The sequence below is a fragment of the Sciurus vulgaris genome (genome assembly GCF_902686455.1).
Source record: "Sciurus vulgaris genome assembly, chromosome: 11".
NCBI lineage: Eukaryota > Metazoa > Chordata > Mammalia > Rodentia > Sciuridae > Sciurus > Sciurus vulgaris.
Window position 1 is genome coordinate 29,192,457 of NC_136472.1, and position 26,797 is coordinate 29,219,253.

The window sequence follows — 26,797 nt, forward strand, 5'->3', positions numbered from 1 at the left end:
CAGAAGGAGAGAGGAGTGAGAATCAGACATGACTATTCACAGAGAAAGGAAGGGAGAAATTTCCCAAGCAAATTGAAGGCATGATCCTCAGTTAAAAAAGGGATATCACTCTAAAGTGGAGCGAGCATAAAAAGAAAATCACTACAGGGCAGTCATGGTAACAATTCAGGCAAGAATCTTCAAGAGATGCTGAAGTTGGCGGGTGAAGGTGTGAAGAGGAACAGGCTATGTGCACAGTCTCAAACTCCTTCCCCACAGGACACAGGACGACAGGGAAATGGCAGACTGACACTGGAGAAACCCAGAAGAGCCCTGTGACTCGAGTTATCTTCACCAGTACTGGACAAATTGACATCACGTGGCCTCTTATATGATTCACCAGAACACGTTACTTTTGTGATATTCCTGCCCCACATGCATAATGTGAATCAAATCAGACAAAAGTGTCAGATAAAATTAAGGGACACTGGAAAATAACTAACATGTTCTCTTTAAAAAATGTTGGTACCAAGAAAGACAAAGAAAGAATGAGAAATTGTTCTAGACTAAAGAAGACTGAAAATACAATTTAAAGCAATGCATGGGCTGAGCTTTTCTTTTGCTATAATGGAGGTTATTAGGCTAACTGACAAAATCTAAATAGTGTCTATAGTTAAATAATAGTACTATGTATCAATGTTTACCTCCTGATAATTTTTTAAAACTTTTTTCCCCTGCTGTACTGGCGTTGAACCCAGGGCCTCCCGCACATGCTAGGCAAGCAGCTCTACCACTGAGCTACAACTCAACACGACTTCCTGATGATTTTGATACTGTAATTCTGTATTGAGAAGGTTTTAGGAGTGAGGGTGCATTACCTCTGCAACTTCCAAAATGTTCAGAAACACACACACACACACACACACACACACACACACACACACACAGAGGAAAAAGAATAAAGCAACAGTTTTGAACTTTAATTCTGAACTATGTAAAAGTAAAAAATTAAAATAAAAAAAGAACAGGGCTGGAAAACAGCATTTCTCTGTCATGCATAAGACCCTAGGTTAAAGCCCCAGCACCACCAAAAAAAAAAGGATTTTTAGTTGGGCATGAAAGCAGATGTCTACAGTCCAGCACTCAGGAGGTTGAGGCAGGAGGATCAATTGAGCCAAGGAGTTTGGGGTAAACCTAGACAACACAGCAAGACCCTGTCTTAAATAAAAACAGGGAAATTTGGAAACTTAGATCTGTTTAAACAAATAAAATACAGACAGAAAAACAATAAACTACATAGCAAAGCAAAAACAAATAAATAAAGTAAGCAAGCAAGCTAAACCTTCCAAGGATAATAACAAGACTCAGGAACTGGAGGCAGAGTTGGCCCTAAGACCCCCTGAACCCAACATGCACTGACAGGTCAACTCTTTCCCCAACCTTTGCAGAAGAAGGGAGGTTTATACTCTGGGGAAATACATTAGAGAGATTCCAGACTCCCAGACTCCAGACATGCAAGGCAGGGTAAGGCACCATACCAAACAGTGGATTAAGGATCTGTAAAATGAAAGACGAGAACTGTCTCCTTCCCCATCCAGCTCCCTAGATCCTTGCAGCCCAGACTTATCCATCCTCCCTCTCCCAAGGGCAGAAAGATGATTCTCTGGATCAAGGAATTTGTCCAAAAGAAACAACCTAAGGACACCAACATTGGGAAAAACAACTGGTCCCCATCTTCCCAACCTAGTAAAGGCCATCAGTTGGAAAGTCTTACCCATGCACCAAACCTCCAATAGCTTTCAATGCCTCACTCTCAAATAAGAGACTACCAGCGACAACCAGAGATTTGAAGAAAGTTTCCACTAAAAAAAAAGATAACAACCAAAATATTGAAAAAGGAATTAAAAGGAGACAATACAAGGAGCTCAAAAAATAAAAACAAAACGACAGTAATATCTTAAGAAAGAGAAAATACTGCATCCTTAAAACAAGAATAGAGGCTAAAAAAGATTAACTAGAAGTTTTAAAAAACCCTTACAACAAGTGAACAAAGTTTTAAGAAAGTGTAAAAGATAACACAAAGGAAAAAATGTCTGAAAAATTAGAACAAAGAGATCAAGAGATAATAAGAAAAATAAGGATCAATCTAGCACAGTCATCTGTGTATAGATACTCAATAAAGAGAGACTGCAGAAGAAAAGTAAAGAAATAAAAGAAGAAAATTGCTTGGAATTGAAAGACATGAATTTCCATTTTAAAAAGGGTCCAAATTTGTAACCTTAGTAAAAACCACTCACCCCAGGGCATATCATCATGACATTTTAGAACACAATTTGCCAAGAGGGAAAAAAGGTCACATATAAGATCAGGAGTCAGAATTGACATTCCATGTCTCAGTAATAAAATGGAAAGATAAAGAAAACATTAGAAAAACATTTCCAAAATTGTGAATTAAACCCACCTAAACCAGAATTATACACTAGTCTAACTATTAATCAAATATAAAACAGAATAAAAACATTTTCAGATATGTAAGGGGACAGAAAATTTACCTCTCCTAGTGCCTTTCTTGGGAAACTACTGGAAAAAAATCAGCCAAAAAAAGTTGTTAGAACTTGGAAACAAGGAATTTAATAACGCAGAGAAAAAACAGGAATTTCTGGAATTGGGGTACATTATGGATCAGGATGAATGCTGTGCAAGGACCTGGAGAGTAATCAGCCCGAACTGGAGCAGAAGACCTCAGAGGACTCTTCCAGGAAGAAGAAAAGGTAAGGGGAGGGGGGAGGGGGAGGGAAAGAAGAAACAAATAGTTTACTTGTGCTTGACCATTTTTCTCAAAATGTTACTGGAGAATTCAATAACAATTAACTAGTGATAGGACCATGGAAAAGAAAGAAAAAAGGCAACTATTAATTCCCTGGAAATATGAGGACACTTGAGCCAGAAATAAACTACCTACAACCAGTTGATTCTTGACAAAGGTGCCAAAAACATACAGTGAAGAAAAGATAACCTCTTCAACAAACGGTGCTGGGAAAACTGGAAATCCACATGTAGAAGGCTAAAATCTTTCACTCTGTACACAAATCAACGCAAAATAGATCAAAGACCTTAACGTAAGACCTGAAAATCTGAAACCACTAGAAGACAATGCAAGGGAAACACCTCAAGATAATGAAGGCAATGACTTCCTGAACAGGAGAAACGAAACAGCTCAGGAAACAGAAACAAGAACTGACAAACGGGATTACACGAAGTTAAAAAGTTTCTGCACAGCCAAGGAAACAATCAACAGTGAAGAGACAGCCTACAGCAAATAGCAAGTTATCCAATCAAAAAAAATGGGCAATGGCCTGAACAGGCACTTCTGAAAAGAAGTACAAATGGCATAAATAGATGGGAAATGTTCCACATCTCTAGCCTTCTGGGATATGAAAATAAAAATCACATTGAGATATCACCTCACTCAGTCAAAATGGGATGAGGTGAGAGCAACAAATGCTGGAGAGAATGTGGAGAAAAAGGGATCCTTGCACCATGTTGGTGGGACTGCGAACTAGCACATTCCCACCAGCCACGACGGGACACCAAATGGAGGCCAAACAAACAAACAAAAAGTCACACACGCAACTCGCATGTGATCCAGCCATATCACTCCTGGTTATTTATCTGAAGGAAATGAAATCAGATACCCACATACCCATGTTTATGGCAGTCCAATTCACAATAGACAAGAAATGGAATCAGCCAAGGTGCCATCAACAGATGGATGGACAAAGAAATATATGATATGACATGACATGATATGATATAGCATTATTCAGTCCTACAGAAGAGTGGAAATTATGTCACTTACAGGAAAATGGATAGAAAGGGAGCTTCGTGTTACACGAAATAAGCTGGACACAGAAAGACAAATATCACATTTTCTCTCACGTGTGGAAACAACAAAAATAGGTGACCTAAAAGTAGAAGAAAGACCATTAGGGAAGGGGAAGGGAAGAGAAGATAGAGGAGGGCCAGAGAGCAGAGGAGGGAGGGTGCTCAGGACCAAAACACAATATACACATGTGTGGAAATGTCATAATGAAGTCCATTGACTGGCACAATTAATATGCTTTAATAATTACTGTAAAAATTTGTTTTTGATCTGGAGTAAGACTATGAAAGGAAATTTAATCATTATTTAGAACTTGGTTTAGTTGAAAACAATATTTATACAGTCCTAATAATGCATACGGTGCATACTCCTGAGAAATGGCAATACAGCCAACAGCAAGATGGGGAAGAGCAGCGTGCAGGCGAAGGGGAGAGAACAGAGCCGCTGACTCGGAAGGAGCCAGACGACGCATCAGTATGAAGGGAAAACATCACACTATAAACACTCCATGGGGAAACAGGAAGATCAGTATCTTCAGAAAGTTAAGAGTTAAAAGCAGCTGCCCCTTGGAACAGGCCCTAATTTTTATTCTATACTTTGACTATTTGAACGCATGTGTTGAGTCATTTTGATTTTTAAAACATAAAATTAAGAAATATTGCTCAGAAAAAAAGGGAGAAGTCAAAAGCCAAGAACCAACCTCTAATAATAAAAAATTTTAAAAAGAACAGATTATGAAAAAATAAACAAAAAGTCCAAAAGGAATCAATAAAGTGATTCAAAACTTCTAGACCAAAACATAAATAAATAAATAAAAAATAAACCAATGTGTAAATTTTTCTAATATGAAACTATAAGGACCCATTTATTAGAAAATTACTCTCAAATATTAATTGATTTGGAGACACGTAAAAAGGATAGAATATTAGGAATGGAAACAAATTCATTTCCTTAAGGTAGGCTAAAAGAAATAAAAATAGGTACGAAGGAGACACAGCAAGCCAAGGAGGCTGGACTCCACCCTGGGGGCCTCGGGCCAGCGCTCCCCAGGCCTCACCCCCAGCCAGCTCTCTCCAGGCCTGGGGCTCCCTGATCCTGGGAAACCAAAAAACCTTCATTCGCAATCTCGATGTTACTGGAAATTCACCCACTTACCAACATTGCCCTGAGCACTGTCAATTAGACCCTGATACACACGTGTTGGAGGAGACGGAAGGGACATTTGAGACCGATGACACAGGGGACTTACCCAGTGTGATCTATTGACTGGATGATGGAGAAGACATCACCCCAAGGATCTGAGATGGCCAGACCACCACCCACTGCCTTGTGACCACCAGAATGACGTCATCCCACACCCCTTCCTATGGCCACCCCTCAACGAGTTTCCTTTAAAAGAAAAGCCCCCAACTCCACAGCACGTCTCACTCCTGGGATAGCCTGCGCCCCTCGGGTCTGTGTTCCGTGCTTCCCACACAAACCCCAGAGCCTCAGTATCTGATACTGCTTAATTCTTTCCATCACCTACACCGAGGGCCCTGTGGCCCTGAGCCGAGAGCCCGCCCTCTGCAGGACATCCTAAGGTTATCATACTTGACCACTCCGTCTTCCTGGTAGCTTCTGTTATAAATCACGCAGACCTCAAGGGAGAACCTCAATGGTCCTGAAACAAAAGGAAGGGACTGGATGTGCTAATAAGTGAGAGCTGGTGCGCCAAGGACACCTTCACCAAAACTGTCAGTGAGTCCCTGATGGACCTGCCGAGAGACCCAGCTCCCACACGCTCGGAGAACTGCTCTACCCGCTGCTGGTCCACAAGCCGCGTGAAGTCAGGAAGCAGGCGGGCTTCGTCTCACGAAAGTTGGAGCCGTAAAAGTGGACTACCAGTAAACCATGGGTACAGGACTGTCTTCACGGCCACCAGGAGTGTCCAGGCATCCTACTCAGCCTCTCCCTAGCGGGACGGGGCTAGATACTCGTACAAAGGACCATCTCAGCCACCTCCCCAGGTTCGTCCTTTCATACCCTTACACATGCTCCCACCCAAGCCTGGCTTGTGACACAGTCTTTGCCATTTTCTATCTGACCAGAACCAGCCAATGCTCAACCGCAGACCCCGCTCAGCTTTCCTCATTCCCTGAGTGCTGAAGCCCCATGGCTTTCTAGCTCGTTTCCACAGGAGCAAAGGGCCCTCATGGAAAGGTCTAGAACTTAGGGTAGCATACTGGATCACTTGTGCAAATGTAATCCAGTAAATATAATACCTCTCGAAACAATAAAACTTCAAAAAGCTGAAGCTTACCTAAAATTCAAGCAAAAATTCCTAAATTCCATACATATTTTTATCATATCTAAGCAGCAGGAAGAAGAAGGGTCTGAGAGTATGCCAAGAAGGCCTCCTGGGGGGCAGGGTAGGCTCCCAAATTCCAGAGAAACATTCCACAGCCTGGAAGCTAAAGGGCGCTGAGTTGCGTTAACAGACGGTCACCCTGGTGTCACTCCAGCTTCAGAGTTCTGCTCCATGTCTGAGCTGGCGACTCCTCAGCTAGCAGACCATTGCGGATTGTCAGTATCTAGAGCTGAGTGATGTTTCCAGCTGTTGCACGATCACGACCCTTGAGAGTGAGGGCCGCTGTCTGGACGTCTAAGTACAGGCAGCACTCGGTTCTTCAGGTAGCTCGGACAGATGCACAGAGGCAGCCTAAACCTGAACCTAATCTCTGGGTGCTTCCAACCCCAGCCCTGGGGTCAAGAAGAGGGAATGGATGGGGGGAGTGGGGGGGAGTGGGGGGGAAACGGGGGGGGGGGGGGAGAGAGAGAGAGAGAGAGAGAGAGAGAGAGAAAATGAAAGTGAGAGTTCTCTCATCAGTGGATTGGGATACAGACAATAAATCATCCCACATCAAAATATGGTTCCCAGTCAGCCAGCATCAGGACCCAAGACTTGGGAACTTGCTAGAAATGCAAATTCTAGGCTTCCACCCTAGATGCAGCCAGTCCGAATCTTGGGGTGGAAAGACAGGGCTCTGCACTCTAACAGGTCTTTTGGGAGATTCAATGTACACTTGAAACATTTGAGAGCTGCTGCAAGAGTGCCCAGCAAGCTCTCCCACATTCTGCCCCCAACTCTGATTCTGATCTTGGACAGTAGTTGCCCATCAACTGCTCTTGTGTAATACGCTCACCTAGCCGATCCCTTGCTCTTTCTCTCTTCAAAAACTGGACTCATAGAGGTCCACGTGAATATGCAGTCCTTACCTGAGACTTTTCTAAAAAATATTTTAGTTGTAGATGGTCACAATACCAATATTTATTTATGTTTACATGGTGCTGAGGATCGAACCCAGTGCCTCCCACGTGCTGGCAAGCGCTCCACCTCTGAGCCACAACCCCGGCCCTGATCTGAAGCTATGCTCGCGCCTGTCATCACTCTGGCTAGATTCCATTGGAACAAGCTCACTCACGATGGGTACAATGATCCATTTCAAGTCACTTGCCCAAATTCCTCATCAACAGGGATGTCTACAACCTCCCCTTTCTGTTTCAGATCTGGTATGGTAAATGCAGAAAAGAAAGATTGGGGTATCTTCATTAGGATTACTTATGATGAAAAACTTGAAAAAACCCAAAGATCTATCAAAAGAGTCGAGAAAATCATACTGATAATATGGGTGCAAATTCATAACGTGGGAAATCCTTCGCTCTACATAATTTAAGATAATTTAATATAATTTTTTATATTAAAATTGGTTTTTATAATCATCACTGAGAGGATATGGTTTGGTGGCATATGCCAATCTAAACATTCTCAGTTGAAGGTGCATTTGCCTCACCTTTTCCTACATCTCCTCACATCTGGCAGAGGCTCGGAGGTAATACGGAGGAGGGTGGCTGAGGAGAGATGCAGCTCTCCTGGCTAGCCCCACATATAGGGACAGAGCCCTGCCAAGAGGCAAGGCCAGAAACGGCACACGGTTAGAAGCAAAGCGGGAGTAGACTCTTTAGGAAGATGGTCAAGCTTTGCTGATAGGTGCAAAAAGGAAAGAAAGATCAAACAACAAAGAAACAGAAGGCAAAAAATACAGGCAGCTGAGATGTCAAGAGCTAAGAAAATTAGCAACAAAAACATGCATTCTTCCTTTGTGATGAACCTTAATGTGATGAGAAATCCCTTCTCCGAGCCCATTCAAAAGGAAGGCCAAGCCCTCCAATCCAGACAAACCCATTGCTTCCAGGCTACCGTCAAGAACGACTGCAGCAAATTCTGCCATGTTCTGAGGGTGTGGCCTCATCTGGCTAATGTAATGGGCCTCATTTTACAGATCAGAACGGCAAAGCACCTGGTGACATGAATCCTCCGCAGGGCCACACCACGCTGATTTGTCATCCACACACCAAGTCCATTCTTACATTAAGTTAAAGCAGCTGCATCCTGCCAACAGAAGACTCTCAGCTCTCACAACTCCCGCAGCGTGCGCAGACCCTGACAGCACATCTCTGAGCCGCACAGACCATTCCTTGATTTACACCTCCTCCCACCTTGGGCGCCTGACACTATAAATTTGATGGAATCTAGAGGAGTGACTCCCCTGCAGGCAGCTCAGAGCAGTCCCATTTAGAGTTGGTCAAATGTTTCTAAGTGGGGGAGAGTGAACTACAAATCATCAGCTCTCCAGCCTCCTGTTTGTTACTGCACCGAAGATGCAGAATGTAAGGCCACTGCTTTAAACCAGGGCTCATCAACCGAGCTCCTGGGAGTGTGACAGATACCAAAGTCTCCTAAAAAGGATCATTTAAGAAAGAGTTAAAACAACCCAATCAATAGACGGGCTAAGGAAGTGAACAGACACTTCACAGAAGATATCCAATCTATCAACAAATACATGAAAAAATGTTCAACTTCTCTAGCAATTAGAGAAATGCAAATCAAAACTACTCTAATATTTCATCTCTCTCCAACCAGAAAGGCAATCACCAAGAATACAAGCAACAATAAATGTTGGCGAGGATGGGGGAAAAAGTACAGTCATACACTGCTGGTAGGAATGTAAAATGGTGCAACCACTCTGGAAAGCAGTATGGTGATTCCTCAGAAAACTTGGAATGGACCCACCATTTGAACCAGTTATCCTACTCCTCAGTTTATATCCAAAGGACTTAAAATCAGCATACTACAGAGATATAGCCACATCAATGTTTATAGCAGCTCAATGCACCATAGCTATAATATGGAACCAACCTAAATGCCCTTCAACAGATGAATGAGTAAAGAAAATGTGGTGTTATACACACACACACACACACACACACACACACACAATATATATATATATATACACACGATGGAATATTACTCAGCTTTAAAGAAGAATGAAATTACGGCATTCGATGATAAATGGATGCAGTTAGAGAATATCAGGCTAAATGAAATAAGTCAAATCCAAAAAACCAAGGGCAGAATGTTTTCTCTGATGCTAATTCACAATAAGGTGGGGGAGGGAAGAATAGAGTTACTTTATATTAGAGGGGAGTGAAGGGAGGGGAAGGGGTATAAGGGTAGGAAGGATAGTAGAGTAAAACAGACATTATTACCTCATGTACACATATGACTGCATGACTGATGTGATCTTACAATATATATAATCAGAAAAATGGGAGATTACACTCCATTTATATATGATCTATCAAAATGTATATCTGCATTCTACTGTCATGTACAATTAGAATAAGAGATTAATTAAAATTTAAAAAAGAGTTAAAGAAAAAATACAGAATATATTTTGTAGTTCCATCTAGTTTTTTGCTTTCGGTACTCATGTTCTTTCTCAAGTTAAGAGCTCAGCACTTAGACAATGGCCCTGCCCTTTTTTGAGGTGCTAAGGATGAAACCCAGGGACTTGACCATGCTAGGCAACTGCTGTGCCACTGAGCTACATCCCTAGCCCACACTCTGACCATTTTGTCCTCAACTAAAACACCAATTTAAAAATTGCAAAATTTCACCTTTTATCCTAGTCCGTATTCTTATCAAAGAGAACTAAAATTCCAACCATTTATTCTTATTAAACTTCTCTTGGTGCTTTAGAGAAAGCACAGGATGAAGCCCACTACTTCTACACTTTCTGAGTCATGACCATCACACCTGTCTGGGTTCTCCTGCAGAGGAACACATGTGCTATTCTTTGGCTCAAATGTGCACATATGCTGGGAACAGGGGTAATGTTTCAGCCTAGAGGAAGCTTAATGGCTCCCACAGAACTCCACAGGCAAGGCAGGATTACTCGTAGGTAGAAGACCTGGCTTCTCAGTTACATAACTTAACAATTATGTGACCTTGGACAGGTCACTAGGCACTGGGAGTCAGTCTCACTACAACTATTTTACCTACTTTTCCAGCAGGATGAGGGTCAAATCAAATAATGATACCATGCTGGTATATGAGTGAGTCTTGGATGGCTTACCTCTGGGATCCTGATCTTCCTCCCTGCTTCCCTTTCTCCCTCTCTCCATCCTTCCTCCCCTCTTTTATATATCAAGGGGCTAGTCTGAATTAGATTATCTTAGGTATTACAATGAATACCAAGATAAATCAGAACTGTCCTAGGAAAGCTTAAACTTTACAGGAAATTATACTTCTATTATTTTAAGTGACAGGAAGGAAACACAGATAATGTACTCTAAGAGTCACAAGGAGAAGACAGAGGAGGAGGAAGTGCAAGAGCCGGCCCCTGGGAGATGCTTAAGGTGTCGACGTGTGGGGTCCGTGGTGGAGAAAGGCGTGCCAATGGAGGACCTACGTTGGAAGGCACGGAGCAGGAAAGGGTGGGGTGTGCACAGGAAGGAAGCATCGTGCTGCCCGAAACCTAGACCCGAAGCAAGGGAGCGGAGAGAGAATGCAGGAGGGGAAGATTGGGGCCGGCGGGGAAGGCCTTGAGGTTAGACAGTCTGGACTCCACCACCCGCTCACCCCTGTTCAAATTCTCTCTCTGGTAACTACACGATGTTCCTGTCTTCCACCACTTCTCCCTCACTCGCCAGTCGGAGCAGGGTCACCGCGGTATGCCTCCCACTGTCCCCTCTCAGCTCTCCTGGGTTCCTGGGGCAGCCTGTTGTCTCCACTGCCATGCACCAGCCTCCCAAGCTGCGATGCACAGGCTGGTCCCCTGTGCTCTCGTACTGGCACTCCCTGTTCCAGAGAGCACTGCAAACCCTGGTGCAGACTCGGTGTCCCCTGATCTGCTCCTCCCCAGCTCAGCCTCTCTCTTCACATCCTGCCTCCTGCCACGCCAAACCCCTTGAAATTACCCACCCTCCTGAGCCCCTGTCCCCGCTCCTTCAGGTTCGTGGTTCCTTCCGGAGGGAACCAAGCTTTCTCCCTTTCTCTGAATAGGATCTGCCCTTCTCCTTTGGATCATCATTCGACACTGTTCTAGAAGTACAAGTCAATGCAATTAGATAAAAGAAGTTCAAATACTGAGAGAAGAAAAATTAGCAATTGTAGATACAACTATTTATCTAAAAAATGTAAGATCATCACCTTAAAAAGTGAAATGCCTGTAGAATTCAGTAAGAATAGTTACAAGATTAATATACAAAACCCAAAATGTGTCTTTATGGAAATAGCAACCATGCAGAAACTATCAAGTCAGAAAGTATTCCTTTATCAGAATATAAGAAAAAACTAAAAAATCAGGACTTGTGAACAACCTATAAAAAATGAAACTTTTAAAATACAACTAGAAAGATAAATCTTCCAGGTATTAAGACCCCAGACGTGTTCATGGCTGCTTCTCTGCTTTCTTCACTGATACTTTCTAAGTACCTTGAGCACCGCCTCAAGCAAACTAAAAATTCAATATCAACCAAAACACAAGTGGGATGTTTGGGGGAACCTGACAAAGGAATTGACTTTCCACTTGAAAAATACACATGAAAGGCTGCTCTTCACCAAAACAGATAAGCAAAAATTAAAGAACTCAGGTGATGAGGCATGGAGATCCAGAGCACCCAAAATGTCATCTAGGGGAACTACAGGCTTTTGAATTGGTTACTATCTACCAACATTCAAAATGTGTTTTCTTTAAGCAATTTATCAGCTGAAATTAATTCTATCAATATATTCACACGTGCAAATTTAAGAATGTATGTCCCTTGTATTATTTGTACTGTTAGAAAAAAGAAAGCAGTTTAAATGTCTACCTATCGCTAAGACACACCAAACAGTGGAGTGGCACGCAGACACCCCAGGACACCTCTACAGAGTGAGGAGGAAGTGACTCTGCCATCTACTGTTAATGTAAAAACGAGGTGCAGAAAAAAAGTGTATAGCATGATACGACTTGCATTTTTAATGTAATCATGCGTAATCACGAACAGAAACATTATGAAAATTCACCTTTGGTAAGAGAGTCCAGGAAGGGATGGGAAAAAGGAAATGCCACCTCATCAGACAGAAAGTACTCATGTTGTCTCTGCCATAAGCACACGCTTGCACCAGCTTTGGGTATCCCAGGGGGTGCTCACCCGCCCCCCAGCCCATGCAGCCCACCCTGTTACAGGACGTAGGCCTGGAGCTTTACTCGCTGGCTTTCCAAATGGCAGAGAGCTTCTCAAGGGACAGGACTGCCTCATAGAGCCCCTGAAACCTAGTCCCCACTTAAAAAGGTATGGAGGGAGGGAAGGAGGAAGGAAGGAAGTAAGGACGGACAGATGGACAGGGGCAGGGAAAGGAAGAGAAAAGGCAGGTCCTGCAGGATGGGCAGCCAGGCGGCAGCATACAGCTCTAGGTGGAGAGGGCAGACTGGGTCAAGCAAGGAAAGGCAGCCAGAAAGAGTGACAACTTGGTGAAGCATGGACGAGAGTCCAGCTCCCCAACAAGAAAGCCTGCGGCCTGAGGGCTGGGCGTGCTGCAGAGCAGCCAGGAAGCAGTACAGTCAGCCCCAGACCTCGGGCAATCTCAGGGGAAAAGGAGCGGCTGGAAGCCACTGCCAGATCCCTGCAACACAAGCGCCTTGCCACCTCCACGGGCCAGGAGGAAGCCCTGAGGGCAGCTTCTGCCCTCTCTCTCCTGGACACAAGGGCTCAGACGGTATGAGCAAGCGCTGTGGCAATCCAGGAGGCTGCAGCATGCTTTCGCTCCCTGGCTTCCTCACAGGGTGTTGGAAATGTCAATTGGAATAACACATGTAAAGCGCTCAGCACAGTCGTGAAGAGAGGAGGCTCTCAAAACACAAGCTTATTATTAAGTTGCTTACAGAACTTTTTAAGAGTTCTTAGCAGTACAACTGCAAAGATCATCAGGAAGTCTTTGATTTCCAACAAGACCCACGCCTCCCCACTTATCTAGGCCATAAATAAACAGACTGTCTTCCTAAGCACACTGAGCGCAAACTGGAGCTGCTACTTCCCATTTCTTACCTTTGTTAGCATTTCAAAATTAAGCAGCCTCTATCAGTGGCCAAGTTTAAAAAGCACTCTCTCATCTTTGAAAGCCAGAATTTAAGTAACCTTTATAACTATAGTACATTTGCCTTTCTCTCACCTTGACAGCTCAACCACGCCCCACACGGCCAGCGCACTCACCACAGCAGGAGGGTCATTCCACTCTTCATAGGAGATAGCCGCATACGGATAGATCCGGTCATTGATAATCTGGAGGGTGGCCAGGGCAATGGCTTTAATCGACTGGAAGTACGCTTCCCAGAACCATCGTGCCTAGAAAGAAAACAGCACCGCTCTAAGTGAACAAGCCAGACAGTGGAGAGCTAGACACTGCGCCATGCAGACTCTGGGTCTAGGTATCTCCTCTAATCCTGGAGATGGGGTGCTAGGGAAATGCTCCCTGCTGTACAAGCCGGCTCCATCAGGGGGTGACCAAATGCAGTCAGAAGAGAATGAAATGCACCCTGGATTCAATTTAGATATAAGAGAAACTCTGTGTTGATGAAAATACCAATGTGTTATATCAGCACATCTCTCTTTCTTTTAGCTATACATGCGGTAAGTTGCACGAGTCAAGTGTACAGACCAATGCGTTTTTACATAAGTCCATACTCCTGCAACTACTACCCCTACCCAGAGAAGCACCCCTGAAGAGTCCCCAAGTGTGTATAATTTTTCCAAAATTTAACTTTCAAATTTGCACGCTCAAGCTTGTATCTTGTAAAAAGCATGTAATTGGTTTTTAATATTTTAAAAATATCCAATAACCTTTGGCTTCTAATTACATGACCATTTAACAAAAGTATTGATATGACTGGGTTTAAATGTCTGGTCACTTTATTTATTTGCTCATCTCTTCTTTGTTCTTTTATTTTTCCTTTCTCATCCTTAAAACTAAAAAAAAAAACTATTTTTATTATTTCATGTTTTTCTTCCTTATTAGCTTACAGGTTATTTAGTGCTTCATGATTCTTTTAGTAGCTAACCTAACAAAGTAAGCATCACTCATCTATTTTAATATCTTTTTTTTTTTTTTTTTTTTTCGGTACCAGGGATTAAACTCGGGAGCACTCAGGAGCAACTCACTGAGTCGCTTAACGCTTCGAGGTTGCTGAGGATGGCTTTGAATTTGCAGTCCTGTCTCAGCCTCTCAAGCCACTGAAACTGCAGGTATGTGCCTCTACACCAGCTTATTTTATTATATCTTAAATAAGCAATTTTACAACCTACCAAACAATGCAAGAACTCTCTCCCATCTTCTGTATCAATGTCAAATATTTTTTACTCACATATTTTAAATCCTACAAAACCTTATTGTTGTCAAAAGTAAATTCATATTTACTCTTTCTTTCCTTCATACATATAAGCTTCCATCTCAAATTACCTTCCTGCTACCTTAAGATCTTATTTTGTTATTTCCTTTGCTGCAGATCAGCTGGGGACAAATCCTCTGCTTTAACTGGTTTGAAAGTTTTTTTCATCCAATTAAATCTGGATGGATATTTTTGTTGGGTAGAGAATTCTAGGTTGCACTTACTGTCTTTCAGAACTTTCAAAATACAACTCTACTGTCTTCTGGCTTAATTCACACTCTACCGATACATGAGCTGTGGGTCGGGCTAAGGCATCTTTAAAGAAGATGTGCCTTTCTGCTGACCACAATTAAGGTTTTCACAATTAAGGCTTACGTAGTTCAACTCTGATGTGCCTAGCTGTGGGTTTTTGGCATCTTTCCTGAGGACTGTGGTTCAATATTTTTTACTGATTTTAGAAAACTCTGCAAATAATCTTTAAATATTGCTTCCTTGACTCTCCTTCTCTTCTGGGACATCAAATACACATATGTGTGAAACACATTTCACAATGTTTTTACGATGTCCCGTAAGTCTTCTAATCTATTCTCTGTATTTCCATCTGGGTGTTTTCTAACTTTTCTTCTAATTAAAAAAAATTTTATACCTTTTCTTTAGTGTCCAACCTGCTAATAAACTCATATCTTGAATTCTTAACTTCAAATCTTATATTTTTTAATTTCACAATTTCCATATGACCTTTGTGGCGGAGCTGGAGAGCCAGCCCAGAGCCTCGAGAATCTACCCATATACTCTACCACTAAGTTACACCCCTAGCCAGACATTTTTTAAAGTAGATCTCATATCTTATTCAAATTGTTTTCTTCTATTTTGCGAACACAGTTAATGACTAATAACTTCAATCTGAACCACTTGTTGGTCTCTTTCTACTGTCTGTTTTCTCTCTTCAGTTTTGTCTTCTGATTTCAACTTCTAGCATGTTTTAATTCTTTATTGGATGTCAGACATGCTCTCAAACAACTGTAGAGGTTTTGGATGACCTGGCTCATCTTCCTCCTCAGAGTCTGACAGTCTCATGCAGGCACAGAGAATGCAGTGGGACCCCTTTGGTCCCCTCAGAGGTTAGTTTCAGCTGCGTCAGGGTTAGCTAGTCCAGCTTCCTTAAGGGTGTGATTCTCCTGGGCCTCCAACTGAAGGCTCGGGTATCACCAGGACACCTCCCACTGTCAGCCTTGAACAGCACCTTGATCTCACAGTGCTCCGCGTGGCCCCTGGATATCTGCACTGCTCGTTAGCGCCCCGCTGCTGATTTCTGCAGGGCTCCTGGGCCTCCCTGGTCATGATGTTCTTGGGGGTGTAAACACCTGGAGGGGAGACTGCACGCACGTTTTCACTTTCTGCCTTGTGGTTCTCTTTCCATTCAGGTAGAACCTGCCATAGGCTGCCCAAGAACTGCTGCCTCAAATCCCAAATTTTGTCCCTCAAATCCCAGATACTTTGGTACCCCCCAAATTCCAACCACTGAGCCCCACGGCACGGGCACCCGCTGACGACGCCATACTCTGGCTCCCTCAAGCCGCGACAGCACGGCTGCCCTCCCGAGCCTCCAGCGTTTCATCTGTTCTGAAAGCATCTCAGCGTCTTCCTCTGTTTTTGACAAGAGTGTTACTCCATCATCAGCTACTCAGCTGTGGTCTAATACAGGCTTTTGAAAGAAGACAGTCCTTCTCAAGCAAAGGTTAAACTCAGTTCCTAATAAAAGCAGGCTGCTGGTCTAAACGAGCTATCCAGCTTCACTCACACTTTATTTCCACTCAAAACCAGAGGCTGAGCAGCTTACAAAAGGGCGTGGTGGACACATGACAACCTACCTGGGGAAGGGGAAGGTCCAGGAAAAGAGGTGAAAGAGGCACTTCCTAATATCAAACCTGTCAATTTGGGTTCTCTTTATTTAGTGAGTATTCTATCCATGAGTTAAACACCCAGAATATCTTCTGAATTATGTGACTACCATTCTTTCAATAAGAAGGCAGCAAAGAATCATAACAAGAATTTCTGCTACTCAGGGAAAAGGTGAAATGCAGACAGAGCCAAGAGCATCTGGCTTACTGACGCTGTCCTGCAGCTGCCATCTGGGTACTGCAGGCTGCCTGGCACTGCTACCTGGAGAAGCCCTCATCACTGAACCGGCGTCCCTGCTTCCATCCATGTTGCTTCTTTTCTGCCAACTTAGCAAAATATTTACATTGCTTGAGACCTGAAAGAACCTCTCGCACCGGTGACAGAGACTCCCGCTCCCTTCGAATACCAGCAATCTCCCTTCCTGTGAAGCCTCAGGGCTGAGAGCCGGTCCACTCAGCAGGTCCTGCCACAGGCTGAGAGCGCTGCCTTCCAGAACCACTTTCTGTGGTCTCAGATGCTCACGCTCCTCTTTTCAGCTAGATCATGACTCCCTTGGGCATAATGACTGGCCTTTCTTTTTTATCTGAACTGATATCCTTGCAAATGTTAGATTTCACCTGCTGCAAAGCACTTTTATACCCATGACCTCATCTACTCTTTACAGCCATCTTGTTACTTACTGGGGGCAGAGTCAAGCTTCATTTTACACGTGAGGGAACTGGATACAAAGATGTAAGTGACAGAATCGAAATTCCAACCCATGGCTCCTAACTCAATTCTAACCTCTTCCCACCTCGTTCTGGAATACAAAAAGTACCAGCACAGGGTAGTTTTTAGAAAATGGTTCTTTTCCAAGAATCCAAGCAGTGTAAAATTTAATAACAAGCATAAGCCCACATATATATATATAAACACACATATATCCTGAAGGTTGCCTTCCTTTCGACTCAAATGGGTCCATTATCATATTTTTAAAAAAATTTAAATTGTATGCAGATTAACCCACACTCAAGCATCCCCAAAGCTTTATGCTCACAGGTGATGCCCTGCAGAGCAGCTTTGGGGATTAATAGAAAACAGAGAATTGGTAGCAAATCCAGCCAGAATACCAGGCAAAGGCATGACTGTGGAACACAGCTTTTAATTCAAGACGTCTCAAATCATCTCTCCCTGTCCACAAATGGCAAGCTGCTTGGAAAGGAAGCAGGTGCTGCCAATAATCACAGCTCAAACGTCTCAGGCTGAGTGTAAGCGCGCTTCTCAGGCCTAATTGTTTCTGCAGGAGCACTGTGACACCTTGAGGTGTTCAGAGGCGTGATAACTCACAGGCCCTGCAGAGCCATGTCAGCTACTTGTCCACTGAGAGGAAGGAGCGAGTCTTCAGCTGTGCTGGCAATGTGCAACAGCACCTCTGTTCTCATACAGAGAGCAAAGAAGTGACTGTGCTCCCCAGTTCCCCCAAAACACTGCCACGTTTCGTTCTTCTATAAAGTATACATGAGGGCTCTCTGGCAGCGGTCACATTCCCAGCCACTGGAAGCCCAGGCTACCCAGTTGAAGAGTTAGTCACACATGAGCAGGTCACAGCATGGGACCTGGAACAAAGCACTTAACCTTCCTTGGTTAAACAGACACCACTGTGGTTTTAAAACATGCAGGCTCACAGCATACGGCCTCCAAATTCCTACAACAACTTCCGACAGAGAAGAGCCTAGAAGGCAGCACTGACCAGCTTAAAACTACCACACCAAGCAGGAACTGCAGAGTGAGATCATGATTTCAGGTTGTGTGTCAATAAAACAAGATTAGTATCTTGATTTTCAGTAACGTAAACCAATAAGATGTGAGTGCCGAGCGTTGGAGAGGAGGTGGTGCAGGTGCTGTGGGGAAGGCACCCCCGAGGAGCAAGGTGCACAGTGGGCGCTCCTAAGCCCGGCGGTGCCCTCTGCAGCCGTGGGTGCAGACTGCTGACAGGTCTGCAGGGCCTCCTCAGCAGACGAGCAGCAGATGACAGCGCCACACACATCACCCTGTACCCAGGGGTCTCTGCCTCTGACGTTACAACACACTCTCACGTGCAGCATGTCTCAGGGTGAGAAGGGTGAACAGTCCCCAATGTCCGCGCTGTTCACCCCAATTCCTGAGACAGCGAGGAAGCCCGACTTGTCAGATGAGACTCAGAAACAACACACACATGCAGAGTGGGGTGGGACAGCGCTTCGTGCTGAAGGTGCAGCAAGCAACAGCCTGTGCGTTCCAGCATGACGTGCAGCTGCCGAGGAAGCAGACAGTCCCCCTGGAACCGGAGGGCAGGCACACCTCTGCTCCGCCCTCCCCGGAGCTCAGCATTAGCAGCACCTGCTTAGAGAGCAGGCAGCTGAAGCAGGCAGCGGGAAGACAGCGTGACCAACAGCTCCTCCTCTCTGCAGCAGGTGGCACAGGCACGTGGCATCCGGGTCCTCCAAACCCTCGGTACCAATCCCCGAGTAAAGGGAAACCCACACTTAACTGCGAAATCACACCTCAGATCCTGACTTCCCAGCAATGGACAATGGGGAGCGGCTCTGAGGGAGGACAGGGAACTCTGTTTCTCAGGGGACAGTAAGGCAGAAACGGAACTAAGAATGTCCCTTATGTTGTGCAGTGACAAACAGCTGTTCAAACTACGCCCTGCAAGTGTGCTACCTACAAGAGGCCAGAATGCCCTTCTAACGGGGCCGGGGGGAGCAAGAGAGAGCGAGTGTGCATGCGAGCACAAGAGCGCGCCTTCAGATCCCTCCCTTCCAGTCACCTGCTGCATGGGCCCCAGGTCAGGGGCTCAATTTGGGTACATATTAAAGGATTTTTCTAACAAAACCCAGAAAAATAAAACAAAAGGATGAACCAGCCAGCCATGTGTCTGTCCCATTTCCAGAAGTAAATGCTCTCCAGACACCTGAGTGACATGGAGCCGTGGGCCAGCACTTGCTCACACCCCTCTCGTCCCTCTCTCCCAACCCACCGGGTTGATCACAACACAGAGGGTCCCCTTCTGCCTACGGTGGGAAAGCCACAGGAGAACACAGAACCCAACAAAACATTAAGAAAAAGCCACCCAGAACCTACACACAGTGTACTTTTTCTCAGAACCATCAGAGAACTGTGGTCTGAAGGCAGCCAAGGGCTCAGATCTCAAAGGTAGCAGGTCCCTCTGCTTAGCTGGCTTTCTATCATGTAGGTGAAGTTCAAGACCATCAACTTAAAAATAAAAAAGGGTCACTTTGCTCACTGGGTTGGTGGTTTGGTCCGTTATCATTGGCCCTGTTGCTCAGGGCACGAGACAAGGCAGCCACAGGGGGCGGCGGGGGGAAGTACCTGGAAGAGCAAAAGTGCTCACCTCCTGCCTGGGAAGTGACAGAGAGGGGACCCGGGTGCACCGTCTCCTTCAGGAGCATGACCCTGACAACCTCAAGACCTCCGGAAGTTCTTTCACCTCCCAGTACCACCTCCCTGGGAACCAGTCCTCCAACACGGGGGCGCTTGTCCAAAGAGCAATGGGGCACACAAATCACCTCTGCTCTGGAAGACTGCAGAAGAAGTGGCGGCATAAAGGCGCTGAACACAAAGCCTGGGATTCTGGTGGCTTCTTAAAACAGCGGGCACCCTCAGGAGGGTCTGGAAGCTCTAGACCCACGGGAGCCACGTTCACTTGGGATCTCTTTTCCCCAACCAGCTACTGAACTTTTAGTCATCAAAAGCAAAAGCTCTAACGAAAGAAGAAAACCCCCCTCCCTAAGATCCAGACAAAGGTTCACTGCCTCAGGGAGAGGAGAGAAAGGGGGACTGTCATGGGCAAGCGGAACCCACCAAGTCCATCACCCTTGAGTGAGGGCTCCAAGTAAGAGCCTTTGCCCCCAAGGCTGGGGAGGCAGTACTGGGGGTTCCCCGCCCCACAGTAAGTCTTGAAAAAGGCAACCGACCTGGGAGGGGCAGGACACCCTTCCCCCGGTGCCAGGCAAAGGCAGACCGGGTGGGGAGGAGGAGCAGTTTCCACCAGGCAAGAGGCACGAGCAGGAACACTGGCCCAGGCCAGGATCCTGCACTGACAAAGCAAGGGCAGGGAATTCTCCGGGGTCCAAGACCCCCCAGAGATAAAGGGGGGTACAAGCTGCCGGGGAAGAAGCAGGAGCATTGAGAAGGCACCACCCTGGGGTCCCCCGCAAAAGGGCCCCAGACAGGCTGGACAAGGGAACGGAGACTCCTACTGTCCCCGCTGTGTGCCCAGCACCAAGGACAAGCAATAGTGTAGTCTATCACTGAAGCAGGGTGGGGGTGGGGCAGGAGTGGGGAGAGATGGGTGGGTAGCACCAGGGGAGCATTTGGAACCGCAGGTGTGTGGACACACTAAGCACAAGATAGCAGCAGCTGACCACCATCCATCTGGAGTCTGTGGTGTGCAAAGCACCCAAATCCACCCTGATTTCTGAGTAGACTGAGTCTACTAACCCACATGAATGGCCGGAAGAAGCTGGCCCATTTCTGAACATGACATTTACCTTAGTCTCTTCTGTTTTCTCATGCAATGTCCATGGATTCAATCAAAATCCATCAGAAACGAAAAGCAAGAAAGCAACCCACTGTCATCAAATAAAGCTGCCAACAGAACTAGACCCCAAAATGGCCAAGATGTTGGACATTAGAGGAACTTTAAAATGACTATAATTAATGTGTTTAAGGATCTAGTGAAAAGGGCAGGAAACTGCAAAAGCAGATGAGAATTTTCAGTAGAGATAGAAAACAGCAGTCAAATGAAAAGTGAAAAACACAATGTCAATAATGAAGAATTCCTTCAACAGGCTTGTCAGCACACTAGACACAGAAGAGGGGGGAAAGCATGAACCTGAAGGCAGAACAACAGAAATCACCCAAACTGAAACAGAAATTTGTAGGAAAAAAGAGTAAAATAAAATAGATCTGAAGTAATCTATAGATTCAGTGCAATACTTATCAAAATATTAATGACACAGAAAAAAAAAACACTAAAATTCATACAGAATCAGAGATGACCCAAAATAGCCAAAGCAGTCTTTAAGCAAAAAGAACAAAGTGGAGGTGTCACATGACCCACTTCAAAACACTCTACAAAACTGCAGTGACCAAAACAGCATGGTCTCAATACAGGAACAGACACATAAGTCCACACAACAGAACGGAGAGCCCAGAAACAAGTCCATGCCCGTAGAGCCATCGGACTCCAGCAAAGACACTAGGAAAGCGCATTGGAAAACGAATAGTGTCTTCAATTAATGATGCTGAGAAAATGGGATATACACATGCAGAAGAATGAAACTGGACCCCTCTCTCTCATCATATACAAAAATGGATTAAAGTAGTAACTAAAAGAATGCAACTGTGAGAAGAAAACATGGAAAATATTTCATGATATTTTTGGATAAGACTTCAAAAGCACAGGTAACCAAAGCAAAACAGACAAATGAGATAATATCAAACTGAAAGACTTCTGCACAGTGTAGGAGGTCATCAACAGAGTGAACAGACAGCCCACAGAAGGGAAGAAAACATTTGCCAACTATGCATCTGATAAGGGGCTAATATCCACACTATATAAAGAAATGGAACAACTGTAGCAAAAAACCCAAACAATTCAGTTTAAAAATGGGCAGAAGATCTGACTAGACAAATGGCAGTGGTAGAGCAGTTGCCTAATATGTGTGAGATTCTGAACTGATTTGATCCCCAGCACTGGGGAAAACAAAAAAGAAAAAAAATACACACAAATGGCAAAAGGTATATGAAAAAAGTTCAGCATCACTAAGTATCAGGGAAATGCAAATTGAGACTCGAATGAGATAGTGTGTCACACTAGTTAGAATAGCTACTATCAAAAAGACAAAACATGGCTGGCACAGAGATGCATGCCTGTGATCCCAGTAGCTCAGGAGGCTGAGGCAGGAGGGTCTCAAGTTCAAAGCCAGCTTCAGCAACTTAGTGAGATCCTATCTCAAATAAAAAATAAAAAAGGCTGGGGATGTGGTTAAGCACCTCTGGGTTCAATCTCCAGTACTCCCACCCCCCACCCCCCACAAAAAAAAAAAAAAAAAAACTGACAATAAATAAATAAATAAATGCTAGTAAGGATGTGGAAAAGGGAAATTCTGACACTTTGCTGGGACTGTAAATTAGTATGGTCATTATGGGACAACAGTATAGAGAGCCTCAAAATAATAAAAATGGAATCTCAAGACTGGGTATGTATCCAAAGGAAAAGAAATCAGTATGTCAGAGGGACACAATGTCCATGCTCACTGCAGCCTGGTTCACAGTAGCCAAGTCATGGAAGTCAGGGGCTCAACTTAAGTGTCCATCCATCCACAGACAGATGGAGTTTAGAAGTGGGGTACATATATACAGTGGAATACTATTCAGATAAAAATATAATGTAATCCTGTCGCTTGAGACAACATGAATGAACTTAGAGGACACTATGTTAAATAAAAAAGCCAAGCAAACACCACATGATCTCACTCAAGTGGAAAGTAAGAAAATTGATGTCATAGAAGTAAAGAGTAGAACAGTGGTCACCAGAGACGGAGGAGGAGGAGGAGGAGGAGGAGGAGAGGCTGGTCAAGGGGTAAGAAGTTAGAGTTGAGAGGAATTAGTTACGGTATTCTATTCATAGCAAGATGACTACAGCTAATGTACTATAAATTTCAAAATAGCTAAAGAGAGAATTTGAATATTCTCACTATAAAGCAATGATAAATGTTTGAGGTGACAGATAATTCAGTCATTTGTTTGAGGTGATGAATAATTCAGGTGTGTGATTTGATGACCACACAATCATGTGTATGGAAACATACTCCGTTTCATTCCCATTCACATGTACAATTACCACGTGCCAATTAAAACAAGACATAACTAAAAGCAAAAACCAGAGTTTCCTAGAACTGTATGAGAATATCAGACACCCTAAATACCTATGGTTGGGAGTCCCAGAAGAGAAGGAGAGGGGAGTGGAAACCAGGCACAGAATAGTCAAAGAACAGCTGCTACGGCTTCCCAAAATCGATGAGAACAATGAGAGATTCCAGGACCTGGAGAGTCAATAAAGCATCCACCTCCCCTCCAGAAGTTAAGAATGCTACACTGTTAAAAGTGCCAAAGCACCCTCTGCCTCTGAGCAAGCAGATTCAGGAGAGCTGCAGTACAGGAAACTTTCTCTTAACATACTAACATTGACAGGCCATTTATTTCAGGTGAAGGGCTGGAAAATATTTTCACGCTTCATGGGTTTATTTTTCAAAGCTGTGTTAGGGTGAACCTGAAAACCTCGGAAGGGCTTCTAAGCCTTTCCAAACACGTGTACCGGGCCGCATTCCCCTCCCTCCATACCGTTCCAGGCTCCCCAGGGCCACGCGGCTTCTCTCCTCTCTCCCCATCATAAAGAGAGGGCACAGGAGCAGGCAGCCCACCTACAGCTCTTCCCCATGGCCTCACAACAGACCGGAGGCCCCAGAGCTGGCCTCTAATAAGCTTTACCTGACAGCCAGAAAAACTCCACGGTGAGGTCAGTTGATAACCCAGGCATTCTTATTTTTAGTGAGAATCACTGCATGTCAGACCTTTTTAGTTCTTTTTTTGCGCTCCATCGTTATGAACATGAGAATTACTTCAAATTAGAGAGGGAAAAAAACAACAAAGGCCCTCAAAGGCACATCCCCTGCAGGTGGTCTGTAAAGGGAGTTCATGGACACGAGCACCCCTTTACTCAGGAACTCCAGAACCAGTTACAAGCAGAATTTACCCTCCTAAAAATAAGAATGGATTTCTGAAGCAAGAAAGATTAACTTTGCTACACTTGAAACATCTTGTGGGAGTGCTTTTGATTGACTTGCTATTCATGGAGCTATTTACCTGCTCCCTCCACCTGCACAGTCCCGGAAGCCTCTGATAACCAGAGGCCTTGCTTCCATCACCTCGTACAGTTTTCCCAGACCTCTGATCTGAACACAGTAGGAAGTCATGCACGTGACACACACTGGAATTTACACAAAGTCACAGCCACTGATTGACACAAGGGTAGTAGAGGTCCTTTTATAACCTTTTGATAGGTATAATTTTTTCATATCCTTGTCATGTAAGGTTGTAACTGCTTCCTTTCAACATTTTACTTTGCAGTAGTTTTAGACTGAAAGGACAGTTGCAGTGGTGTACAGGGTCCCCAGACACCCCTCACCATGTTAACAACTTATTATCACCATGATCCAAGTGTCCCAAGGAAAGTGGACACTGGTACAATTCTAGTAACTACTTTTTCTTCTCCAGATTTCCCCAGTTTTCTTCTAAGGTCCTTTTTCTGTTCCAGAATCTAATCCAGGATACCATAGTGATCTGCTTGTCATTGACCATTTCTCAGCCTCTCCTTTTCCTCCGGGACCTTGACACGAATAGTACTGGCCAAGAATTTTACAGCATGTTCCTCAATTTGGGGTTGTCTGTCGCTTTCTATTTTTATTAGGCTTTGGACTTCAGAGCGTAGTACAGAGGTGAGGTGCCCTTCTCTTCATGTGGTGCCAGGGGACACCTGTTGTCCACATGACTTGCTACAGGTGATGTTAACCCTGCTCACATGGTTACAGTGGGTCTGCCAGGCTTCTCCACTGTAAAGTTACTGTTGTGCCCATGCCACATACTAGCCCTTAGGAGCAAGCCACTGTGGTCAGTCCATGCAGATGAGGAGGTAGCAAAGTTGCACCTCCTGGAGGAAGGAGTACCAGAGAATCTAGTGACGATTTTTAGCATACTTAGAAAGGATTAAAAATCATGAAACTGTAACACTGAACACTACAATTTTTAACTTACTTATACACATACAATATGGCATTCCATTAAGACCTTTAACTCCATAGGGACTTGTGGTTGGTGGAAAACATGGAAATGTTTTCTTTCCTTATTAGTAACTTCACTCAAATAAAAAATCTGACATTTGCCTTCAATGCTTAGTTGAAGCCTGATAACATCTCAATTAGTTAAGAGAAAAATACATAGCCACTTTAAAAATCTTGCAGATGAAATCTGAGCCCTCAACTGTTTCTGAAATTTCTTCTAGTTCCACACTTTAATCTTACTCAGAAATTTACGTAGAATTACGGTACAAAATATAAGTGAAAGTCCAATTTGTAAATATAGAAAAGAATGAAACAAATTTAAGAAAACTAAAATAAATGAAAATGAAAACAGGAAAGAAGGACTATGAAAATAAATCCAAGAATTTTCCACAGGTGGGCTATGAATAAAACTGAGTCAGCTGAAAATTCTATCAAAATCTATCAAAGCTAACGAGGAGGTAGTCAGCTACAAAATAATTTTTTACACAGATAAAACAAAACCCCCTACATCCCAGCAACCCCAGAACAGGAACAGAGCTCTTCCGTCCCCAGTTCTCCCTGGGTCCAGGTCGTCTGCAGTCCTGTGGTGGACGATGAGCCATCTCCCAAGCATCCATGGCCTCCTTTATCTTCACTAACAAAATCAGCTTAGAATACTAAATCCCCAGCTCTCCTTGCAGCAAGGGGTGAATGTGACACAGCACTGGCCAGGGAGGGGGCCTCCCCGGACGTGTGGGGGGCCTAAACAAAAGGGCCTGCTGCCATCAGCCTCTGAACTCTTCCCGTGCCCTCGCTTCTGCCTGCCGGGAAGGCGGACTGGCCAGCCACAGGTGAAGCAGGTGCACTGTGACCTAGAAGAAGGTCAACGTGCTGAAGGTGACAGGGCAGAGATGTCGAAAGCCAGCCACTACACCTGCCTGGACCACCCACTTCCAGGCTGCTCTCAAGAGGAGACAAACAGACCCTTATTTCTTTAAGCCCCTGCTAGTAGAGTTTTATGTTCAGTTAAATCTTGTGCTCCCGATACCGTCCCCACATGCAAAGACCTCACGTGTGAACATAAACTTCATTTCCTGAAACAAAAAGCCATCCATTTTGCAGGTGATAAGATTTTATAACTAGAAAATTCCACAGAATCAGCTAACAATATGCAAGGTAACCCTAGAATCAAGGAAGTGAGTGATTACAAAATTTACTTAATAAAATCAATAGCTACATTCTACTTCAGTTAGGTGGCAGAAGATCACAAAAGACCATCAACCATTCCACAATAAGGAAACACTGAACAAAATAAAAATCTGAATTTTCTTTAAATAGTTTGTATCTCACAATTGTGCTGAATTCACTATTGGTTCAGTAGTGTTTATTTGTAGATTCCTTTGGCTTTTTTG

At 44.3% G+C, this 26,797-nt stretch overlaps 1 protein-coding gene across 2 annotated transcripts in view; it reads right to left on the minus strand.

The window, feature by feature from the left end:
• Positions 1–26,797, minus strand: part of EXT2 (exostosin glycosyltransferase 2) — a 136,955-nt gene that overhangs the window by 57,546 nt on the left and 52,612 nt on the right. For both annotated transcript variants that reach the window (XM_079103028.1, XM_079103027.1), the window contains exon 8: positions 13,445–13,576. In XM_079103028.1, coding sequence (XP_078959154.1) covers positions 13,445–13,576 — 132 coding nt within the window. The remainder of the gene's footprint in view (positions 1–13,444; positions 13,577–26,797) is intronic.